We start from the raw sequence: 24,862 nt of genomic DNA on the forward strand, positions 1-24,862 counted from the left end.
ATTCACTCATTGGAGAGCATATTGGTTGCTTCTAAGTTTTGGCAATAATGAATAAAGCTGCTATAAACATTCATGGGCAAGTTTTCTGTGGACATAAGTTTTCGACTACTTTGGATAAATACTAAGATCATGATTTCCGGATCTTATGGTAGCAATATGTTTGGTTTTGAAATAAACTACTAAACTGTCTTCCAAACTGGTTGGACCATTCTGGATTTCCACCAGCAATGAATGAGAGTTCTTGTTGCTCCACATACTCACTAGCATTTGCTGGTGTCATGTTCTGGATTTTGGTCATTCTAATAGCCATGTAATCGTAGCACATTTTTGTTTAAATTTGGATTTCCCAGATGACATATTATTTAGAGAAATTTTTCATATGCTTATTTGCCAACTATATAACATCTTTGATGAGTTGTCTATTAAGGTCTGTGGCCTATTTTTAATTCAGATTGTTCCATTACTTATTGAGTTTTAATAATTCTTTGTATATTATTGGATAATCTTTTATCAGATATGTCTTCTGCAAATATTTTCTTCCACTCTGTGGCTTATCTTTTCAACTTCTTGATAGTGTCTTTTGTAGACAAAAGTTTTTGATTTTAAGGAAGTCCAGCTTATCAGTTCTTTTTTTCATGAATCATACCATTGGTGTTGTATCTCAAATGACTTCTCCATACCCAACATCATCAATGTTTTCTCCTATGTTATCTTCTAGGAGTTTTATAGTTTTGAGTTTTACATTTAGATCTATGATCCATTTTGAGATTATTTTTTGAAGGCATAAGGTTTATACCTAGATTCATTTTTTTTTGCATGTGGATATCCAGTTGTTCAAGCAGCATTTTTTGCTGCTTTAGATATCTAAATCTCTTGCTAGACTTGGGAAAAGTTTCAGCAATTATTTTGTTAAATAGATTTTGTAATTATTTCATTTTCTTTTTATCTTCTGGCATACCGGCAAATTGAATATTTGCTCATTGTATCGTGTTCCATATAGCACATAAGCTTTGCTCATTTTTAAAAATTGTTTCCTTAAAATTTTTGTTTGAGTGGGTTATTTCAAAAAACCTGTTTTCAGGATCTGAGTTTCTTTCTTCTGCTTGATTTAGTCTATTAAAGCTTTCAAATGTATTTTGTCATTCATTTGGTGGGTTCTTCTGTTCAGAATCTGTCTGCATTTTTTTTAATAGTGTCTCTTTGGTAAATTTCTCATTCATATCCTGAATTGTTTTCCTGATTTCTTTTCCTTGCATTTTTGAACCTCTTTTTATCTCACAGAGCTTCTTTCAAATCAATATTTTGAATTCCTTTTCTTGGATTTTATAATTGTTTTGTTTGATTGGGATCTGTTACTGGAGAATTATTGTGTTCCTTCAGAGTTGTCACTTTTTCTTGCTTTTTAAAATGTTTTCTGTGTCCTTACATTGATATCCGTGCAGCTGGTGTAATGGTCACTTCTTCCAATTTTTTGAATTTGCTTTTGTAGGGAGGGACTTTTTCCTGAAGATGTTTTTGTGGTGTTGGTTGAGTAGGGCACTTTGGCTTTGATTCTGGGTGCATGCATTAGTATGGTGTCTGTATGATTTATTTTGCCTTAAATAGAATCAGTGGCAGCTGTGATTCCCTTGCTGGATTGGAGGCAGTTGTTAGTGGAGGCCATGGAAATTTTTTGCTGGGGACTGGGATGCCAGGTGGGCCAGGGTCTGGGGTCCTAGGGTAGCAGCAGTGGGCTGATTATGCCTATTTAGGGGCCTCAGAGCAGTGTATGTTGGCCTTGGTGTTGGAAGGCCCAACTGCACTGATTCCTGGGCCTTCAAGGGTCTTGCTGGTAGTCATAGTGGTGCACCAGGTGGGTGAGTGGGTTCTGTGCCCCTTGGGCAGGAGGTGTGGTGTAGGTGATAGTAGTAGCAATGGCACGATAACCCTCTGTGTCTTGAGCAGTTTCCACTGATGTTAGTGGTGGCTGCAATGGGCTTAGTGGTTTAGTCTTCATATCTACAATTAGTGAATACAGATGGGTGCTAGCTCTGGTGGTAGTGGTAGGATGGTGGACCCAACCTGGTGGTAGTGGCAGGGTGGTGTGCCCAACCTCAGGTGTCTGGGAGGAGTGCTGAGGTACTGGTTGTGGTAGACTAGGCAGTGTAATCCCGAGACCCTTGGACTCTCAGATTGAGTCTTCTGGCTTCAGGGGAGGTAGAGCCAGGCTAAGAAGTCCTACCCTCAGGCCCCCTGGTGTTGTGTGCAGGTACTGGCTGTGGTAGACAGTGGTGGGGTGATCTCCAAACCCCAGGTGGGATGCTTAGGTTGGGGAGTGGGAGTGGTTATGCTGCCGCCCTGCTACTGGGGAGGGCAGGGTTGCTTTTAGTGGCAGCCATAGTCAGGTGGGTGGGAAATACATATTTTGCTTGTATCTTAGCCTAGCTGGCAGAAGCTTATATTTCACTTGCACTTCAGCCACCTTATTGGCAACTGATTCTTCACTCATATCTTAGCCTTGACTGTAGCAGCCCAAACTTCACTAACCTCCCAGCCCATGGCAGCAGCCCACAGTAATGGCAGCTATGGGTGGGGAGAGGGGTTCTGTCTGGGTGCAATAAATGCACAGTGGCTCTGCTGCTGGTGGCAAGTGTGATCATTGCCAGTGGCCTGTGCCTTAGTCCACGTAGCAGCAGCTAGGTGCAGTGGTGACTGTCTGTGGGGGATGTCAACAGGGCTCCAGGAATAAGGAGATGTAGTCGCCATTGGGCCCCAGAGCAAGGTGAAGTCTGTTGGGAGCTAGGTTCTCAGAATGGCACCTTGCTGCAGCTGCTTTGGACTTGGGATGTGTGGAACCCAGTGTGAGCTCCCTCTCTGGAGCACTGCTATTGCAGTCTCTAGGGAGCTGCTTATGTCAGTTTCAGGGCCCACAATGGTCAAGAGGCTCTCCAGTGGCTAGGGTTGTAGGAGTCCGTGGTGAGGATGTGGACTTCTGGTCTCTCACTTACCCTTTTCTCATATTGGGGAGTCCCTTTGCACATTGGGGAATCTCTCCAAACTCCCAGCCGACCCTGGCCAAGCAGGCTGCCTTGCTTCCATGTCCTTCACGGCTTTATGTGCTTCCTGTTACTTCTCTGTTGAACTCCAGGATTCTTTCTTAGATGACCTATTCAAAGTGTGATTGTCTAGTCACTATTTTTGTTTCTTCTTTGTGGAGAAGACCAGTATGAGCTGCCTTTGGTCAGCCATCTTGAAACTCCTTGGTATTGTGTTTTTAATTCAAATCACACTTGTTCATTGCTGGTATACAGGAAAGTGATCAACTTTTATATATGAACGTTGTATCCTATAACCTTGCTATAATTATGTATTAGTCCCAGGAGATTTTTGCTTGTTGTTATTGATTCTCTTAGATGCCTACATAAGCAATCATATCATCTATGAACAAATAGTTTTCTTTCTTCTTTCCCAATATAACTTTTCTTTATTTTCTTGTCTTATTGCGTTAGTCAGGACTTCCAGTACAATGTTGAAAAGAAGTGGTGAGAGGGAACGTCCTTGCTTTGTTTCTGATCTTAGTGGGAAAGCTTCTAATTTCACACCATTAATTATGATGTTTGCTATAGGTTTTTTGTAGATATTCTTTATCATCTCAGGGAAGTTCCCCTCTATTCTAAGTTTACTGAGAGTTGTTATAAATGGGTGTTGGATAGTGTTAAATGCTTTTTCTGCATAGGTTGATATGATCATGTTCGTTTTTCTTCAGTCTGCTGATGAGATGGATTACATTAATTGATTTTTAAATGTTGAACCAGCCTTGGGATAAATTCTCATAGTGGTTATGTAGTATAATTTTTTATACATGATTGGATTCAATTTGCTAATGCTTTATTGAGGATTTTTGCATCTTTGTTCTTGAGAATTATTGATCATTAGTTTTCCTTTCTTGTAATATATTTACCTGATTTTGATATTTGGTTACATTTGGTATTTGGTATTTGGTTGATGGCTGATTTTGGTATTTGGTTGATTAAATGAGTTAGAAAATATTTTATCCTCTTCTATTTTCTGAAAAATGATGTGGAAAATTGGCATAATTTCTCCCTTAAATGTTTAGTAGAATTCACCAGTAAAACCATCTGGGCCTAGTGTTTTCTCTTTAGCAAAGTTATTAATTACTGATTCAATTTATTTAATAGATATAGTTCTATTCAAATAACCTTTTTCATCCTGTGTGAGTTTTAACAGATTGTGTCTTTCAAGAAATTGATCTATTTCATCTGGGTTATCAAAGTTGTGGCCATAGAAGTGTTTATCATACTCTTTTGTCATCATTTTAATATCTATAAGATTTGTAGTGATGTCCCCTCTTTCATTTCAGATATTAGTAATTTGTGTCCCCTCTCTTTTTTCTTAATTAGCCTGGCCAGAAGCTTATCAACTTTATTGATATTTTCAAAGAACCAGATTTTAAAAATTGATTTTCTCTATTGATTTCCTATTTTCAGTTTCATTGATTTCTGTTCTAGTTTTTATTATTTCTTTTTTTCTGCTTACCTTGGAGTTTTTTTTTCTTGTTTCCTGAGATGGGAAGTTAGATGACTGATTCTAGATACTTCTTTTTAATATATACACTCAATGCTATAAATTTCCTTCTAAGTACTGCTTTTGCTGCATCCCACAAATGTTAGATTTGTTAAATTTTCATGTAATTGAGCATACTTTTTAGTTTCTCTTGACATTTATTTTTTGACTAATGTGTTATTTAGATGTGTCTTGTTTAATCTCCATGTATTTTGGGACTTTCTAGTTATCTTTCTGTTAATTATTTATTGCTCAATTTAATTGTGTTCTGAGAGCCGACATTGTATGATTTCTATTCTTTCATATTTGTTAAAGTGTGTTTTATGGCCCAGGATGTGGTCTAGTTCAGTGGATGTTCTATTTGGGCTTTAGAAGAATGTGTATTCTGCTGTTGTCTGATAAAGTAATCTACAGATGTTAGTTATGTCCAGTTGATTGATGGCATTATTAAAATCAACTATGTCCTTATTGATTTTATTTCTTTTTTTGTATATCACTCATACTTTTAAAAAAAAAACTTTTTAAAATGATTGCCCTAGAATTTGCTATATACACTTACAATGAATCCAAGCCCATTTTAAATAACACTATACCACTTCAATAGTAGTGAGAGTGGCTTTTAGTAAAAATAATTATTAATTCTTATCTCTTGCCTCTTCTCTCACTGTTGTCACTCATTTCACTTGTATGTAAACATACATAAGATATATACATAAGTATACATAATCAAATCCCTTGTTGGTATTTTTATGTTGAACAAATTTTTTTTCTGTTAAGTCAATTGAGAATAATACTTTTCTTTCTTTTTTTAATTATACTTTAAGTTCTGGGGTACATGTGAAGAACATCCAGGTTTGTTACATAGGTATACACATGCTATGGTGGTTTGCTGCACCCATCAACCTGTCATCTACATTAGGTATTTCTCCTAATGCTATTGCTCCCTTAGCCCCCCACCCCTCCTTGACAGGCCTTGGTGTGTGATGTTCCCCTCCCTGTGTCCATGTGTTCTCATTGTTCAACTCCCACTTATGAGTGAGAATATGCAGTGTTTGGTTTTCTGTTCTTGTGTTAGTTTGCTGAGAATGATGGTTTCTAGCTTCATCCATGTTCCTGCAAAGGACATGAACTCATCCTTTTATATGGCTGCATAGTATTCCATGGTGTATATGTGCCACATCTTCTTTATCCAGTCTACCATTGATGGGCATTTGGGTTGGTTCCAACTCTTTGCTATTGTGAACAGTGCCACAATAAACATACATGTGCAAGTGTCTTTATAGTAGAATGATTTATAATCCTTTGAGTATATACCCAGTAATGGGATTGCTGGGTCAAAAAATTTTGCCTTCATTTATTCTTCTTCAGTGTTCTTCCTTTCTTCATGTGGTTCAAGTTTCTGACCTATATTTCCTTCTGTCTGAAGAAACTTTAATGATTTTTGCAAAACAGATCTACTGACAAGTTTCTTAATTTTTTCTTTGAGAAAACATTCTTTTCTTCTTCACTTTTGATGGATAATTTTGCAGGGTACAGAATTCTAGATTGGTGGCGTTTTTTTCCCTCAACCCTTTAAATATGTCTCTCTACTTTCTTCTTGCTTACATGGTTTCTGGGGAGAAGTTGGATATAATTCTTATCTCTTCTCCTTTATAGGTAAGGTGTTTATTTCTTCTAGCTTCTCTCATGACTTTTTTTCTTAATCTTTGATTTTTTTTGTAGTTTGAAAATGATACATCTAGGTGTAGATTTTTCAGCATTTATCTGTCTCAGTGTTCTCTGAGTTTTGAGTGTCTGGTTTGGTGTCTGACATAACTTTGCTGTGATTCTCAGTTATTATTATTTCCGATTTTCTTCTGTTTCTTTTTCTGTTATTCACATTACATGCATTTATACCATTTTTAGTTGTTCCTCATTCTTGGATATTCTTTTCCTTTTTTTTTTTTTTACTTTTTGTTCTTTTTGCTTTTCAGTTTCGGCATTTTCTATTGAGATATTCTGAAGCTCAGAGATTCTTCCTCAGCTGTGTTCAGTCTACTAATAAACACATCAAAGGCATTTTTAAATTTCAAGTACAGTGTTTTTTATCTCTAGCATTTCTTTTTTTTTCTTAGAATTTTCAACTTTGTGTTTACATTGCTCATCTGTTTTGGCATGCTGTCTACCTTATCCATGAAATCTTTTAGCACATTAATTAAATTTGTTTGAAATTTCTGCACTGGTCATTGCAACATCCCTGTTATATCAGACTCTGATACTTTCTCTGTGTCTTCTATGTTTTTTCCCTTTAGTATGGCTTGTAATTTTTTTCTTCACAGCTAGACATGATATACTGGTTTGAAAGGAATGGCTGTAAATAAGTCTTTAGTAATGTGATGGTAAGATATGGAAGGAGGGGAAGCTTTTTATCAACCTGTGATTAGGTCTCAGGCATTTACAGGTGTTTCTGTTTGTTCTCCCTCTCCTGATCCCTCAGGTTGATTAGATTAGCTAGAGTGGGCTGTAGGTAGGTATCTATGTTCTCCCACATGGAAGGACAAAGTGGGCTGGTGTTGTGTATTTTACTTCCCATAGCTTAGTTGGACTATAGAACTCCTGAAGTTTAGGCTCTGATTTATAAGTTTCTTCTGAGAGCAGACCTTATTAAAAAGAATGTAGTGCTCTGATGTGTATTTCAAAATAATTATTTTCCCCCTCCCCTGATATAACCATATGGGCAATTTTCTTTAACATTTGTTGGGAGTATGTGGTCACCTACTGGTGATAAAATTCACAAAGTGAAGGGGCTTCCTATGAATCCCCCTGGAGTTTTGAACTCTCAGATTGTGTGTGTGTGTGTGTGTGTGTGTGTGTTTTGAAAACTCTGGTTTTTTTTTTTTAACTCATAATGTGATTGGCATTGCTTATCCTAGAGAAAGCTTTAACTTAAAAACCATAATTTAAGTAAGGTACGACCTCAGACTTGGAAATGCTGGATATCTAAAGAGAAGGGAAATAAATATTCAGTTTCTGGTCGATAGCAACTGAAGAGAAGGTCACCCCATCCTTACTCCTGCATAAGTGGGAGATAACTTATCCCCGATCTTTTTTTAGGGAGGCAGCAAGATATAGTGGAGAGAACATGGACCTTGGATTTAGGGTTTCATGGGTTAAGTTTCTAGAACTGCTACTTCTTAGTTGTGTGAGAGCTTGATAAAGTTATCTGTCCTAAGATGTAATTGACTCACCATAAAGTGGAAAGAATAATGCCTATCTCAACTTTATTGTTGTGAAAACTATGCTATTTTATAGCATAAATATATAGTAAAACTATACTATTTACTTGGCACACACTATGTACTCAATAAATGGATGCTTTTCATGATGTTATTAGAACTTATATTTAGCGTGGGTTGGTAAAATATAGAGCAAGATTCATGGACCAAGGAACCCTTTTCTGTTTGCATTATATGTGCCTCATATTTTCAAATTAGTTTCTCCGTATAGATGACTAATGCACTTGCATTTCTGGGATTATTCTTCACCAGGAAAACAGAAGGATAGGTCATTTAATAAAGCCCTATTTAGTATATTTGAGAAGTTAAGCTCCCTGTCTGAGATGAACATCCCAAATTCAAACACTTGGTTAGTTGCAGAGCCAGACCTCAAACCTCAAACCTGGGTCTACTAATTCCCATTTATCATGCACTCTCCCCAGTCCCAGATGCTTTAGCTGCACTACTAGAGGTGTTTATCTCCTGGAGATTACATAATCTAAAATTGTGCCTCAAAGACCAGCAGATATACATAGTGAAGGAAAAAGAGAAAATTATTTAGGGAGAAGTTAGAAAGAGGAGGATTTTAAGTTCATTTCTCCTGTGCGGATGTGAGGGTTTGGCTGTCAAGTCAGAAAATTCTTTCTTGTTCTAGCTCATTTACCTGATGATGATCTTTTCTAAGAAACTTCTATGTGCAAGAAGGGCAGTTCTTGACTATTACCAACACAGTGATTTAGTTAGGGGCCTGTGAGGAACAGAAGACACAATGTTTCTCTACAGCTCTATTTTTTTCTTTGAGTGCTGTTTCTAAGACCTGAAATGCCATGCAGTGTCTGATAGGTATTTGACTAAAAACAAATAAATGAACAAAGCAATTGGGGATTCTAGTTTATACTTCTGTAATAATTATCTGTGTTAAATTGAATGAGTCACTTAATTTGAGTTTGTATTGATTTCTGTAAAGCAAGGATACTATAATATGTAATATATGAACATGACTTAGTTATTATTTGAAATCTACCGTGTATCTCTCTGTCTCTCCACTTTTCTATCAATCAATCAATCTATCTATCTATCTACTACCTAACTCATATATATTATGCCATATTATGAGAAGGCATTTTTAAATTACATACTGGCATTATAATTTTATGTTTTTTAATTAATGGCGACGAGAGGTATTTCCTTGGTTAGGAATTTTTAATCCAAAAGCTTGAGCATGAAATGCTGCACAAATACCCAGGTCCCTAAGGTCTTACTAAGTGGTTTTGTTCCCAAAGAACCAAGAGAATGACAATACATGAGAGGCAGTAGAATGGAGTGGTTGCAGAACAAGACAAACCTAGGTTGGAGTCCAGACCAAATCTTCTTTGCTGTATGCCTTTAGTGAAGTCAAACCATTTAATTTCTTTGAGTCTCAGTTTTATTGTTTGTAATGTCTGAGTAGTAACAGTAGTATCTATGATCAAGTATTGCTGCAAGGATTAAGTAAAGAAAGGCGTAGAAAGTGTTTAGAACACATCTGAGCATTTGGAAGTATTAGTCACTGTTGTGCCCATCATTTGCATTAATAGCATTTGTATTTAGGCTAAAAACCTGACTTGCTTCCACAGATTACAGTCCAATTTCTAAAAATGTTTACTTGGTCCATTTGAAAGAGATGCATTTTCAGTGCAGTGCTATTTGGTAACATCATGCCAGAAACACATCAAGATGGCCATGGTCCCCAGTAGTTGATCCAGTGAGCACTATATTTGGCTGGCAAATGAATGAATGTCTCTGCGTATATGGGGAATGCCGTGATTTTAGAGCTGTTTGGTTCCCTTTGACCAGCAAACTGACCTGTAAAAGGAACTAGTACTAATTTTGAGCATATATTTCTGGTACTCATTGTGTACTGAGGGATTTTATTGTTATCAGAACATCACTGATGAAATAGAAATTATCCCATTTTACAGAGAATACAATTAAGGAAATAACCTTGGAAGGTGATGTTTTATGGCCGTTTTATGTGTTTGTGTTTGTGTGACTAGGTTACTATGTAAGTAGTTAAATTAAATAATCCTACTGATAAGAGTGCATTGGCATCCTGCTTTATAATCAGACTTTTGCTCGTTGATATTAGGGATAGAAAAACACATATGACATTCTCCATACCTTCAAGGAGATTATGTCCCCAATAAGAAAGCACAATGAGCACATATGCAATAATTGACAAGCAAATAGATTCTATAAGCAAAGAGAAAAGAGCAAGAATTTCTGAAATCCAACTGTAGGCTCATGTGCCTACAAATCTATCAGTGGGCAATGTGAAATTTCATCAGTACTTTTGTGGATCTTTTTTAAGAGCCTGTCGTTTGTGCTACATGTTGTGTGGAATGCAAAGCAGTGTAAATTCCATTTGTTGCTTTCAAGAAACATGTAATCTATTTGAGAATATAAGGCTAAAATTCAAGAATAGATAAAAGCAGGTATGCAATAGGAATGTAAAATTACTGGCTAAGTCAGGCAGCCTGGGGAGTGATGGATATGCAGACATTGTTGATCATGGAGTGAGTCATATACAAAGTTGAGCCTAAGCTGGCATGGAAGGAGCAGTAGAATTGAGGCAGAGAGGAAAGAGAGGGATTTTTGTGTAGAGGTTAGGCTTTGGGGATGATAGACTAATTCAGCCAAAGTTAAAGGATTCATTTGGGCAGAAGTTGGAGAAAACGCTGAAAGGTGAGGAAGATAGATGACAGATGGCTTTGAATGATAAAAATTGATGCTTTTGCTTTTGTCACAAAAATTCTGATTTAGGGCAGCATGATATAAGATAGAACCAGATTCATGGACAGTAATACTTTAGACAGATACTGTCAAAGAGTTTTTAGATGTATTTAAGTGCGTATGTTCGTGTATCTGTATTTGAGGGAAAGTGCTTTTTTAACCTGTGAATTTTCACATTAATCCCATAGGCATAAAAGTATGGGAGTTTTGGTTTACTACCTTCAACTATTTATCATCTTTTCCCACCTATTACCACCAGTCATTTTTCTCCTTTAAAAACACACAAAGACAAAGGAATAAAGCCAAATAGAATCTATAACTATCACTTTAGCTTTAAACTACTAGTTTACTGTATTATTTGGCTTTATTTCTTTGCTTTATTCTTTAATAGCATCCATAGCTACTAGTTTAGTTTTAAACTAAACTAGTGAATAGAACCATGAATTTGGTTCCATCTTATATCACTAGTTTAGTTGAGTTTTAGTTTAAAACTAGTAGCTATAGATAGTATTTTGCTTTATTTCTTTGTATGTTAAGATTTTTTATATAGTTCTAAACATGGTAGATCCACAATTATATATCCAGCCTTTGTACCTCATATGATGAGCACTTTGCACACATTACTATATAATCTGCTGAAGGTTTTAAATAAGGCAAGCATAGTGACTGCATAGTCTGTCCAATTTGGGACTGGCAGCTGTTATCAAGGTATGCATTTTAAGTTGCAGAGATTTTAAAGTGTACAATATTAACTTGACTTACTGTGTCTGGGAAACTGATGTAGGCTGCATCCAAAGATTTCCCTGCAGCTTACTTAGTTCCATTAGTCAAGTGGAAATCTCATAACTAAATAGTCACACAGAGCTTTGTCGATTTCTTGCTGGGCTCAGTGTATAATATGTGACCTGTCGCACATGAGGGATTCTCTGTGGGGAGGGATGTAGCTCACAGCCTAGGCAGGGCATGAGGTATTTTTCTAAGGGGTCTTGCTGTGGGCTGGCTCTGTAGATTGGATGAAGCACAGAGACAGAGAAGTCAATCAGCTGCCTATTGGATTTGTGGGGCTCTGAAAGGCCAATTTGCTGGGATTAACAGAGGTCTGGCTTAATAAATGTGTCTGCTTGCCTAATATATTTGAGTAAATGAACCTTAAAATACTTGATTTAATTTAGCATTGGGCACCAGATATCAGTGGCTGATGAAGAACTCAAGAATCCTGTTGAGTGTTCCAGCTTTGCAAGGAAGGTGAAATCAGCCATGCTGCCATAACAGCTGATGAGAAACAAAAGCAATTTGGAAAACAAAATTAGCTCCTGCCATTTTCCCAGCACAAGAGTCTGTGGCTTGCCACCTGGGGACCAAGTGTTCCCATTCGGCACAGTTTGTTTGCTGTGGCTGAGTGCCCTGACTGGCTGGCAGGAGGGCACATACTCTCTTACTTCAGATGGCATTCCCTTTGCTCTGCATCCCTGCACCCTTGCTGGGCCCTGGATCTCCTAGGGAAACAGCCAGATGGAGGAGACAAGATCAAATCTGCTAGGACAGGAAGAATTCCATCACTCTCAAAAGAGATTCCATTGCCCAAGACAGCACCGACCAGCTGAATCTTAAGAGAGGACAGAAAAAGGAGAGAGGGCCATGTATGCTACTGAGAGCTGAAGAAGATGAGCTGGAAGTAGTGAAGATTCTCTAAAGAGAAAACTATTAAGGGAGAAAAATGCCTGGTGGTGATAGGTGGGAAAAGATGAGAAATAGCTGAAAGCAGTAAAACAAAACGGAAAACTGAAAGAACTGTGCAGTGAACATCAACATACACACCACCTGTAGTCTACCATTAATATTTGCTATGCTTGTTCTATCACATGTCTATCTGTCCATCCTTCTGCATACATCCATTAGTCTATCTTGATGCTTTATTCATTTCAAAGTAAATTTAAGACACCTATATTCTTTGTCCTAAATGATTCAGCTTGCAAATCATTAACCGTAGTTGATTTTTTTTTATACTTTTAGCCCTGTGGGGGTATAAATCCTATCAACAATGGAATGCAAAATTCAACAGTGTGTACTTACTGAGTTTTGGAAAAGACATTCACCTGTGTAATCCAAACTTCCTGAAAGTCCTCTCATGCCCCTTCTAAGTCAATCTCCAGCCCAGTCCCCCTTCTCAGTCAATCTCCAGCCCAGTCTCCAGAACCAACCACTATTCTATTTTTTCATCATAAATTAGATTTGCTGGTTTGGAGATTTATCCATACTGATTATACACACACACATATACACACACAAACACTGAAAATATATATCTATATATATATATCTCAGTATTTATTTCCTACTAAATCTCCTACTAATGAATTCCTGGGCTGTTTCCTATTTTGGGCTGCTATGAATAAGCCACTATGAACATTTATTTTTTTGTTTGTATACTTGTGTCTTCTTTTCTCTTGACTAAATTCTTAGGGTTGCAGTTCCCAAATCATAAAATATACATATAGCACAACTGATGGAGGATTTTTCTTGGCCCCTTCACTGAACTCGCAGCAGTGGTGTTCCCTCTACCTGGCCCACCGTGCTTGTGGGAGGGAGCATGTGAGCGAGTTAGTGTGGGATCTGGCCATACACTCCGGGTGCTGACACAGGAGCAAGCTCCATGGAGGGCCCATGGCCAGACCAGGTGTATCACCTCAGGGGGAGCGCAGCAGCCCCAGGTGAGGGTGCTCACAACCCTGAAGCCCCAGAGGGGGTGTTAGAGTGCTCCTTTAGCTCTACCATCTGTGGACAGTGGCATGTTAGCAGCTCAGTTGGCCCCTTGCCTTGTCATGTGGGGCAGCTGCCCTCTGCCACTGCGAGTAAAGGGCCAGTGTGACAGTCTTTCTGGGTACCCACACTCGGTGGGTCCTGAACTCTTGTCTGGCATCCAAGAAGAATGAGGTCACATGGACGGTTGAAGGATGGTGAAGGCAGAGAATTTTACTGAGCAATGAAAACAGCTCTCAGCAGAGAGGGGAGCTGGAGAGGGGACAAGAAGGGCAGGTCATCTCCTCCCTGACTTCAAGTCAGGCTGTCTCCTCCCAGAAGTCAGGCCGTCGTCTTCTCTACCAACTGAGTCTGGGGTCTTTATAGGCACAGGATGGGGATTGTGTGCTGACTGGTTTGTGAATATGCAAAAAAGGATCAAGTGAAGACACCACTCAAAGGTGGGCATGACAGTGTAGAAAACCAACTAGGAAAGGGTAGGTATATGTAAAGTAGGTGAAGAATAGGGATCAATCAGAGAAAGCGCACCAAACAGGGAGAAAAGTTTTCAATCCAGTCCAAAGATTTAACTTGTAACTTGGCTTTCAGGCTTTAAACCGTCTTTAGCTTGGAGGTGGGGTTTCACTGGGTACCCGCCCCTATCTGCCTAGGCATTTGGCTGCCTCCTGTCACTGTCACACCACTTTGGAAAAAGTTATTGCAATTTCTTATAAAACTAAACATTTTCCTAAATCATTCTACCATTTTACATTTCCACCAAAATTCTATGAGTCCTACCTTGAACAACAAGGGTTTGAAATGTACAGGTCCACTTATATGTGGGTTGTTTTTTTTCAAGAAATACAGTCAGCCCTCCATATCATCAGGATCCACATCTGCAACCAAACTTAGATTGAAAATACAGCATTTGCAGAATGCAATACCTGCAGATATGGAGGGTCTACAGTGGGATTGGAGTATGCATGGATTTTTGTATACACAGCGGTCCTGGAACCAATCCTCTGTGAATTCTGAGGTATATCAGCATTCTATTTCTGTCTTCATCCTTGAGAACTTCCTATATGTTATGATTATTGGGGGAAAAACAGAAAGAAAAAGATTAATAAATGATCACAAATATGTTTGTTTGTGTATTTTCCAACCTATTAAAAATGGTAAAAATGCCTTGCAATGGGAAACACACATATAATAATATAAAAAGTCAGTAATCTGATGGTGCATCTAATTTACATATATTTTCTGCTCTATGAAAGGCAATGTGCGGCCGGGCGCAGTGGCTCACGCCTGTAATCCTAGCACTTTGGGAGACCGAGGTGGGTGGATTGCCTGAGCTCAGGAGTTCAAGATCAGCCTGGGCAACACGGTGAAACCCCATCTCTACTAAAATACAAAAAATTAGCTGAGTGTGGTGGCATACACCTGTAGTCCCAGCTACTAGGGAGGTTGAGGCAGGAGAATTGCTAGAACCCAGGAGGCGGAGGTTGCAGTGAGCCGAGATCACATCACTGCACTGCAGCCTGGGCGGCAGAGCAAGACTCTGTCAAAAAAAAAAAAAAAAGACAGTGTGCTTAGGGTGGGTAATACAGAAGTAAATAACTATGTGATCACTTCTCAGAAAGGTCTCATAATCCAGTGAAATATAGGATGAAAATATAAGTGACACCAGATATTGGAGGAGAAGGGAAATGATCTCCTATTCCCAAAGCCAACAGGGACAGGTTACAAAAGCTGTTTCTACTTTGCCCCAGGAGAAGGAGCAGAATGACATGCAAAATCCAGGATGCCCAGTCTTATCCTTATTTCTAGAATTTAATAATTTATAATGTGTTTCAAGTATACTAATACTCTTCCTAGATACTGGAAGAATAATCACAGTTTTAAGAAACGGTATAACGTTTGTTTGTTTGTTTGTTTTTCTTTTCCAAGTTAGGATGACAGTCTGAGAGTTTCAGGAAAGGAAATAAAGTTGATATCCCACACAAGACTGAATGAGTATTGTTACTTCTTCTTGTAGCCTCTCATCACTTTGGACAGCAGCATTTCCTTCACATTCCTTGCAGAAGGAACCAACACCATCACAGTCCAGGTGGCTGCTGGGAATGCCCTCATCCAGGACACAAAAGAGATTGCAGTTCATGGTAAGCCCTGAAAATTGTTCTGTGACGCTCCTTCCCGCTCAGTTAATCTCCTCTGTCCACTCTCCCTACAATCATTGAGTGTGGTGGAAATTCCTCAGGCCCTGGGAAAATTACATAGGTCAACAGGAAGCTTCCAAACCTACCTCCGACCTAGAGATTGAGGTTATAAGATATGTATACCACAAACAGGTATTTGTCATCCCCTGTGTTATGTCTGCCTCACAACTTGTTTAGGGTTCTCATTAGACAAAGACACGTATCACAAATTGAAGGAAATGCAAGCTGGGAGGTATCTACAACATATATGCAGGACACACTCTTTGTGAGATGAGGACCAGCAACTTCCAAAAGTCAGGAGTCATGATCCCTGCCTTGTAGGACTCATTGCTCAGTTAATGAGATGATCTCTATTCACAACAGATGGCTTTCTTGATTGTTGGAGATTTGAATATCATTGGCTGCAAAACTAGATAATAAGGCTAAGAATATAAGTTAGGACTAGGGCAGAAGAGGGTGAATAGGACTACTATCCTGTTCTCAACCCTGGAGAACCACTGTTAAGTTTATTATAAATGAAAGTGCCTCTACTGCCATTTCACACAACCTCTCCCAGGTCCCTAGACACAACCAGTATCACTGTGGTTTTCTTTTCTTTTCTTTTTTTTTAGATTTTTCATTACTAGTTTGATTTCTTTAATGGTAATTGGTTTTTTGGTTTTACATTTCTTCATTTCATTTCTTCATTTCTTCTTTTTTTATGTATTATACTTTAAGTTTTAGGGTACATGTGCACAACATGCAGGTTTGTTACACATGTAATGTAAATATCACTGTGGTTTTCTAGAAAGTTAAGTGAAGGCTTGTGATCCTCTGATCAGATTATGTTCCTCCAGCCTCACACCAGGTAAATTCTTTTTCCTACCTTTCTGCAAACTTGCTTCTCAGGCTCTTCGAGGGGCACATGGAAGGTTTGTGTGTTTCTTTCAAAGTAAACATTTTAATTGTATTGTAAATTTTATACAGAAGCGTGCAGGGCACAAGTGTTTAGTTTTATGCATTACCACAAAGTGAATGCACTTGTATACTCACCAACCAGGTCAAGATACAAAGTTTAAACCTATTTTCTAATCCTCAGAGGCAGTTTCTAGCACAATGGGTGAAGGGATTAAGGAAGGAGAAGTGAAAAGACTCCATTCCAACCAAGCCCAAATTGTTAATGCTTTGTGTTGGCTCTGCCTGGTACCACCTACAGTAGCAGACATCTCCTTCTGGAGTTTCATAATTGTCTTTCATTTCAGATAATATACAGGAAGAAAGGCTTAAGATCTTAGACACTGACAAAACTGGTAGGAGCACAAATCTACTTCTAATCACCAAATTCTACTTTATTTCAGAAGTCAGGAAACAAGCTGAGAACAAGGAATTCTAGCAGAAGCCTGGTGAAAGAGTAGACCTTTTACCAAAAGCACAGTGATGGTGGAGCTCCACACCTGTCACACCCTCTCTCTTCTCACTCTCCCAGCCTCACTTAAACATTCTTTCTCCCTGCAGAATATTTCCAGTCCCAGCTTTTATCATTCTCTCCTAATCTGGATTACCACAATCCTGACATTCCTGAGTGGAGAAAAGATATTGGCAATGTCATCAAGCGAGCTCTGGTTAAAGTAAGTTGGCTTTGTCTTTGTTTAAGTTCTTGCGAATAAAGAAAAGAACTAGATGGTGTGGTCCACAATACATTGGCATGGATTAAAACTGCATTCCACAGTTAGATAAAGATTATTTCTCTGTAAAAAGAGAGAGAAGAGGCTGGGTGCAGTCGCTCACACCTGTCATCCCAGCACTTTGGGAGGCCAAGGCAGGCAGATCACTTGAGACCAGTAGTTTGAGACTAGCCTGGCCAACATAGCAAAACTCTCTCTACTAAAAATACAAAAATTAGCTGCATGTGGTGGCGCACACCTGTAATCCCAGCTACTCAGGTGGCTGAGGCATGAGAATTGCTTGAACTGGGGAGGTAGATGTTGCAGTGTGCTGAGATTGCGCCATTGCACTCCAGCCTGAGTGACAGAGCAAGACTCTGTCAAAAAAAAAAAAAAAAAAAAAGAAGAAGAAAAAGCAAGAATTGTAGGATTAAAGAAGGAGGAAGAGAAGAGTAAAAGAGAGTCTAGTTCAATGTTTGAAGAAGGAAACTGGCCCAATGTTTATTATGAATTTGTTTGAGATAAGGGCTTGATCCCTTTAATGCACTAATGGATGGACAACTCACTGAGTTTTTGCTAATATTATGCACTTGTCTGGCTCTTTGTTCACCAATAGGATCTTCTTAACCAAACATTTATACTCACAAGACTACCGTTGGCCACAGATTGCACTCAGAAGGCTACAGGCCAGGAAACAGAGCGTTCCAGCAGGGTAATAGAAATACAGAGTTAATCCAAGGTCAAATTTGCCTTAGAGAAAGTAAAAGGGTTTTGTTAAACATTTTCTCAGAGGTAGGCACTAGAATATATTGATGAATAAAACATGGTCAATTGAAATGTAGAAATAAGTCTAATGTATAAGCAGCTCTAAGCTAGAGGCATGGCCAGCATCTCTATGGGGCAGAGAGAACAGTATGATTCACGCTATCCAGGGACATGAAGACTTGGCATGGATTTGCAACTCAATAAATACTTGTTGAACTCTTGGAACATCTTTGGAGAGAATACTTGAACTGTGTTTGCAAGGATAAATGTCAGTTAACAGGGGCAGATGGTGTTTGAATGAGCAGCATGTTCAAAGTCGTGGACTATAAAGAGTACAGCACACTTTGGGAGGCCGAGGCGGGTGTATCACCTGAGGTCAAGAGATCGAGACCATCCTGTTCAACATGGTGAAACCCTGTCTCTACTAAAAGTACAAAAACTAGCTGGGTGTGGTGGCGTGTGCCTGTAGTCCCAGCTACTCGGGAGGCTGAGGCAGGAGAATCACCTGAACCCAAAAGGCAGAGGTTGCATGAGCCGAGATATTGCGCCACTGCACTCCAGCCTGGTGACAGAGTGATACTCCATCTCAAAAAAAAAAAAAAAAAAAAAAAAAGAGTGCAACATATTTGGGAAATGGCAAAGAGTTTGGTGTAGCCAGTCTGTAGGTTATAAGGGCAAGTGCAGCTAAAATTGAGCTAGGATGGTTATGTCCTATTGTGTAGGGTTTGAGAGACCAACAGAAGCTTGGCATTTATTCTGTAGGCACTGGGAAGTATGAAAAGTATGAAAAGTATTCTTTTTTTTATTTTAGTAAGAGAATAGGTTTATATGTCAGTAACCCATTCTGGTGGCAATGCATAGTTGGGGAGACATTTCACAAAAGGTGACCAGCTAAAAGACCACTGGAGTTATCTAGGCCAGAAATATAAGGTGCTCAAGAAAAAGAGGCAAAGGCTACTTAAAAAATTGAACAATAGAATTGGTGACTAAGGAAATGTCGTGTGGGTGAGAGGGAGAGAGAAATTCTCTGATAACAAGAGCCAGTAGGAGATGGCCTTACATTAATCAAGATGGGGACTATGTAGGAGAAACACGCTTGGGAAACAATAATGATTTGACTTTTAATGTAAGTCTGGAGCACGTGAGAAACAACTGGTTGAAGATGACCAGGAGGGTTGAAAATATGGATCTGAAGATGAAGCAGAGGTTCATGCTGGAGGGAGAGATGTAAGAGAAGAGGCTGTGGAGGTTGTTAGGCTCTCCAAAGAGGAGTTGGGGGACAAGGCAGACACACTGCTGGTGGTTCCCCAAGGCAGAGGAGAAAGATCCAGGAAGGACATGGAGAAGGAGCTGACAGATAGGAAGAAGAATAAATAGAAGAGAATGACATAGGAGCATTGCTGTATGGAGCGGTCTGTAAGAGTAACTATACTTCAAATCTTTTTACAAAGAGACTATTCATAGAAAGAGATGAGAATGAGGGCTGGGAGCGGTGGCTCATGCCTGTAATCCTAGCACTTTGGGAGCCGAGGCAGGTGGATTGCCTGAGCTCAGGAGTTTGAGACCACCCTGGGCAACACAGTGAAACTCCATCTCTACAAAAATAAATAAAAAAAAATTTATCCGGGCATGGTGGTGCATGCTGGTAGTCCCAGCTACTCAGGAGGCTGAGGCAGGATAATTGCTTGAACCCAGGAGGTGGCAGTTGCAGTGAATTGAGATTGCTCCAGTACACTCCAGGCGACGTGAGACTCCATCTCAAAAAAAAACCAAAAAGAAAAAACAAAGAAAAAATGAGATGAGAATGAGACTGTTATGTATGCTGTGTTAGTCTGTTTGGGCTGCTATAACAAGGTTCCATAAACTGGGTGGCTTATAAACAACAGAAGTGTATTTCTCATAATTCTGGAGGCGGAGAAGTACAAGATCAAGATGCTGGTAGATTTGATGTCTGGTGAAAGCCACTTTGCTTATTCATAGGCAGAACCTTCTTGCTGTGTCTTCACATGGTGGAAAGGGCAAGGTGGCTCTCTGGGGTCTCTTTTATAAAGGCACTAATCCCATTCATGAGGGCTCCACCCTTATGACCTAATCACCTCTCAAGGCCCCACCCTGATGCCATCGCATTGGATATTAAGTTTTGACAGATGAATGGGGGTGGGGGGTGCAAAAGCATTCAGATCATAGCATATGTCTTTGGTTGCAAGGCATCCAGAATTGGGTTGTGTTATGTATGGTTACGTTCATTAAAAAGATACTAGCTTTTTAGGAAATAACTTGTAATTGCAATAATAATAATCAGTCCTGTCAGTTGATTCTCAGACCTCAAATCTCACAAGGACCAATCACTCGTATGTCCCTTTGGATGGGTTAAATGAATCTGTATACACTGCTCCAAGGTCTCTGTAAGGGCCTTGGTGGACTGACACTCCCTGACATTGTTCTTTCCTGAGACAAAGGGTCACACCAGTCAAGTCACTAATAAGCTCACCACCCAACCCTTCACTGCATTGGGTGGTTCTCTGCATTTTGCCCCTAGTCTGGCCTCCTGAGACTTGCTTTAAGGTAGTTAAAGGCCCCCAGCCTTATGGACTTGGGCATTAGGACTTAATGCTACTAAGGATCATGCTTTGAACGAATGTTGAGGCATCTAGCTAACCACCTCAGGCTGTTAAGAGGATGCCTCCCTGGTTGGTGGACTCTTTAGGCTTCTGACTGCTGCTTCTTACTTCCCTGTGGGCTGGCTCTTTCACTTTTCTTTATCACATCCCTGAGAGTTAACTCCAATCCGTAAGCCTAATTCCAAATAGGAATCAGAGCTGAGCAAATGGAAAACAACCAAACTCTCTGCTTCTGTTCAATCTAGCAACTATTTATTTAATTTTTACTCTGTGTCAAGCATTCTTGGGAACAGTGAGACCCCAGACAGAAATATCTGGGCAATCAGACCATAAGAACCTGTATTAGTCCATTCTCAAACTTCTATACCCGAAACTGGGTAATTTATAAAGAAAAAAGGTTTAACTGACTCACAGTTCTGCATGGCTGGGGAGGCCTCAGGAAACTTAACAATCATGGCGGAAGGCACCCCTTCACAGGGTGACAGGAAAGAGAAGAGTGGCAGAGCGAAGGGGGAAAGGCCCCTTATAAAACCATTAGCTCTCATGAGAACTCACTATCATGAGAACAGGATGGGGGAAACCACCCCCAGGATTCGATCACCTCCACCTGATTCCTCCCTCAACACCTGGGGATTCTGGGGATTACTATTCAAGGTGAGATTTAGGTGGGGACACAAAGCGTAACCATATCAGGATCTATCTGAGAAAAGACTGCACCAGACAGATGTAATCATGTGTCACGGTGGACATGATCTATATCTCTGAAATGCAGTGGACATGGTCATTTGGAGGTGTTTGGGGTGGGAGGCTAAGGTGGAGATCACTGCAGGTAGAGATAGTCAGGGGGCACTTTGGAGGATGGGGGTATTTCACCTGATTCACAAATTATATATTTGGATTGACAGAAGAGGTGGTGATGTTCTGGATAAAAGATCTTCAGGAGACACACAGGAAAGAACAAGCTTACCCTTCACGGGGGAGAACTCAGCATCCTGTTTTCTTTAAAAATTTGCCTTCAGACAGAAGCTTACTTTTAAGTTTTTATCACAAAGCAATATCATTCTTTTACTAACCACTCAGGAATAGAAAAATTCACTCGTATTCTCAGCCTCTTAACCACGTTTAGTATTTTGTTATTTTTTTTCTTCTATATATTTGTATTTTTATAGAGTTGTAACCAAAGAAATGTAAGGAAATAGATTGGAATGCAGCTATCATAAGTATTTTTCTATGTTGTCTCATAGTACTTGTTATCATCTTAATGGTGGCATAATAGTCTATCAGGTGATTATACCAGTATTTGCTTATTTTTTTGAATACTGGAGGTTTTCCCCTTTATTTACTATTATAAGTAATGTTGTGTTTTTTCCTGCATATGGCTTTTCCTATATTTTGGATCATGTCTTTAGAACAAACTCACCAAGTTACAGTTACTGACTGAAGGGTATGAATATTTTTATGGCCTTTAAATTAAGTCTTTCAGAAAACAAATTGGCAATATGTATCAATTTCTAGCACTGCCAGTGCCAAATGAGGGAACTTCCTTCAATGCAGTCTTACCAATGTTAGCTATTACACTTAAAAAAAATCCTGCTTTAATAAGTGAAAGCAAGTATTGCTCGGCTTTCTTTAAATTTGCATTTTCCCATGTTTGTTTATGACTTCTTTTTCCTCATTTGCACCCAGCCTGTGTTTCAGCCAGAAGCTCTAGCTCTCATAGAAAAATGGAAAATATGAGAGGAACTTTTGCCAATGTTCCCAGCAAATAATGTTTTAAAAATCATTTGTAATACCATTCTAGTTTCAGTAAAAATGTATATAAGAGCAGGGGAGGTAGTGAAACTAATAATGTTTTACCTAGCAGGTCTAAGGGAAAAACTGAAAGAAAGCCTGAATGTATATTGGAGCCTGTGCCTAAAAAGCTGCATTTGAAAAACTCACATGAGCCATCTGGCTGTGCACACTCTGCTCTTGTCATTGATTTGGGGAGGGCTGGCTCCTCCACAGCCTCTCTTTGTCTGAACATCTTTGCAGGTAACCAGTGTCCCAGAGGACCAGATCCTCATTGCCGTGTTTCCTGGTCTCCCCACTTCAGCAGAGCTTTTCATTCTTCCACCCAAGAACCTGACAGAGAGGAGGAAAGGCAATGAAGGGGACCTGGAACAAGTAAGTGAAAGTAAATCTGGCTGGGACCCTTGCCTGCACCCTACACCCTGAGAGGGCACAAAGCTGTTTTCAGCCAGAAAGGGAGACAGGCTCTCTTCCATTACCCCAACAGCCAAGGTTTTGAAGAGCAATCACCCTTACCCAGAGTAAATACAGGTGCAAATAGACTGGAGCATTCAGCTACTCAGAAAGGAATGGCACCCCTGGCATTATTCATTCCAATGTCTGACATCCCTGTGCCAGCTCATGTCTCCCTCCCAGTGACTCTTCCTGGGATACAGGGGAAGGGGAGCAGCAGAGAGAGAGAGAGAGAGAGAGAGAGAGAGAGAGAGAGACAGAGAGACAGAGAGAGAAAGAAGGGGGGAATTTGAATTTCCTTGTTTATTTCTGGGACTATGTGCCTCTTGTCTTTAAACTGCACTGGCCCTTAAAGATCCTGGCCAATGTTAAGCTCTGCTTCTGGGGAGAAAATGAACTGCCTTCAAACATGATTTTTTGGAGAGGGATGTATTGCCTCTCTTTGCTTTAACTAAGGAAGCAACATTTCCAAAAGGGATTGTGATTTACTGTTCTTATCAAATGGGCATATAGAACTATACTGTGATCTGCACACTGTCCTGGAAGTAAAGGGGATGGCAGGACTGGTGTTTCTCCTTTTCATCCTCTATTCCTCCTGAGGTCTTAATGCCTGCACTGTTTCACCCTTCCTTTCTTTCTCATGATGCTAAGTCAGGTGCAATAGAAATAAGTGAGCATGAGGCTGCAGAAAATCGGCATGAATCACAAACATTTGCTCTCATATGAGGTAATCATTGTACAGACATATTTTGTGTCCCTGTGATACTCACTGGCCATCACCCCATCCTTACTTACAGCCATCCACAGACATTGAGTGGTAGAGATGTGATTGCAGTTTCTCTGAGAAATAATTTCTTGCATTGCAGGGTTGCATATTGAAGTTGGCCAGAAATAAATTTAGCTTCTTAATGCATACATCACTTTTACAAGACCTCTTTATTCTGAAATAGCAAGTGGCATGTGTGAACTATATTTGGAAGCTACAATATCCATCCATTTAGATAAATAGGTAATTACAGTGATGAATAGCAGCTGTGATATTAAGGCACATACAGCGAGATAAGAGTTAGGGACAACAGCCTAAGTCGGCCTCAGCTTTCATGTGGGAATTACAGAGTGATTAAATCGATGTTATGTGTTCTGCGACTTGCTAGGGAAAAGTAAAGAACAAAAATTATCCCATAAAAAGGAGGCAGCTTCTGCTTTGATGTTTGCTTCCCATTGTCTCTAAGATAGAAAACGCAGAGGAGTGGGCTGGTAGTATATGTACCTGCTTTAATCCTGGCAGCGGCCTACATCCCCTGTGTCTATGACTTAATCAGATTACAGAGCTAATGATGGGTTGAACTTCTTTCATTGGAACCCATAACAGGTCTTTTTAGAGTGTTATAAAGGCATGGATAAAAGAGCAGTGAATTAGGAGTTGAATGAAACATCTATGTCTATTATAGCTCTAATTCACCAGTGACTGTAGGCATGCCTCTTTCTGTCTCTCACTCTCCTCTCCAGAATAAGCAAATATTACCATCTATAGTTGTCTCTCAGTATACATAGGAGAATGGTTCTAGGACTTCTGATATACCAAATCTGTGCATCTTCAAGTCCTGCAGTTGGCCCTGCAGAACCTGCATGTAAGAAGTTGGGCCTCTGCAACATGGTGAAACCCCGTCTCTACTAAAAATACAAAAATTAGCTTGGCGTGGTGGCACGTGCCTATAATCCCAGCTACTCAGGAGGCTGAGGCAGGAGAATCGCTTGAACCCAGGAGGGAGAGGTTGCAGTGAGTCAAGATCATGCCACTGCACTCCAGCCTGGCGACAGAGAGAGATTCCATCTAAAAAAAAGAAGAAGTAGTTGGGCCTCTGTATATGCAGGTTTCACATCCTGTGAATACTGTATTTTCCATCCACATTTTGTTGAAAAAATCCACATAGAAGTGGATCTGCGGCCAGGCACCGTGGCTCACGCCTGTAATCCCAGCACTTTGGGAGGCCGAGGTGGGCGGATCACGAGGTCAGGAGATCGAGACCATCCTGGCTAACACG

General features: G+C 39.7%; 1 protein-coding gene across 1 annotated transcript in view; it reads left to right on the forward strand.

Moving 5' to 3' along the window:
• The window catches only part of SORCS3 (sortilin related VPS10 domain containing receptor 3), a 617,030-nt gene that overhangs the window by 581,950 nt on the left and 10,218 nt on the right, over nucleotides 1–24,862 (forward strand). Inside the window, exons 21-23 of the mRNA XM_016919295.4 lie at nucleotides 15,364–15,487; nucleotides 17,039–17,151; nucleotides 22,608–22,739. Coding sequence (XP_016774784.1) covers nucleotides 15,364–15,487; nucleotides 17,039–17,151; nucleotides 22,608–22,739 — 369 coding nt within the window. The remainder of the gene's footprint in view (nucleotides 1–15,363; nucleotides 15,488–17,038; nucleotides 17,152–22,607; nucleotides 22,740–24,862) is intronic.

The sequence above is a fragment of the Pan troglodytes genome, chromosome 8, assembly GCF_028858775.2.
Source record: "Pan troglodytes isolate AG18354 chromosome 8, NHGRI_mPanTro3-v2.0_pri, whole genome shotgun sequence".
NCBI lineage: Eukaryota > Metazoa > Chordata > Mammalia > Primates > Hominidae > Pan > Pan troglodytes.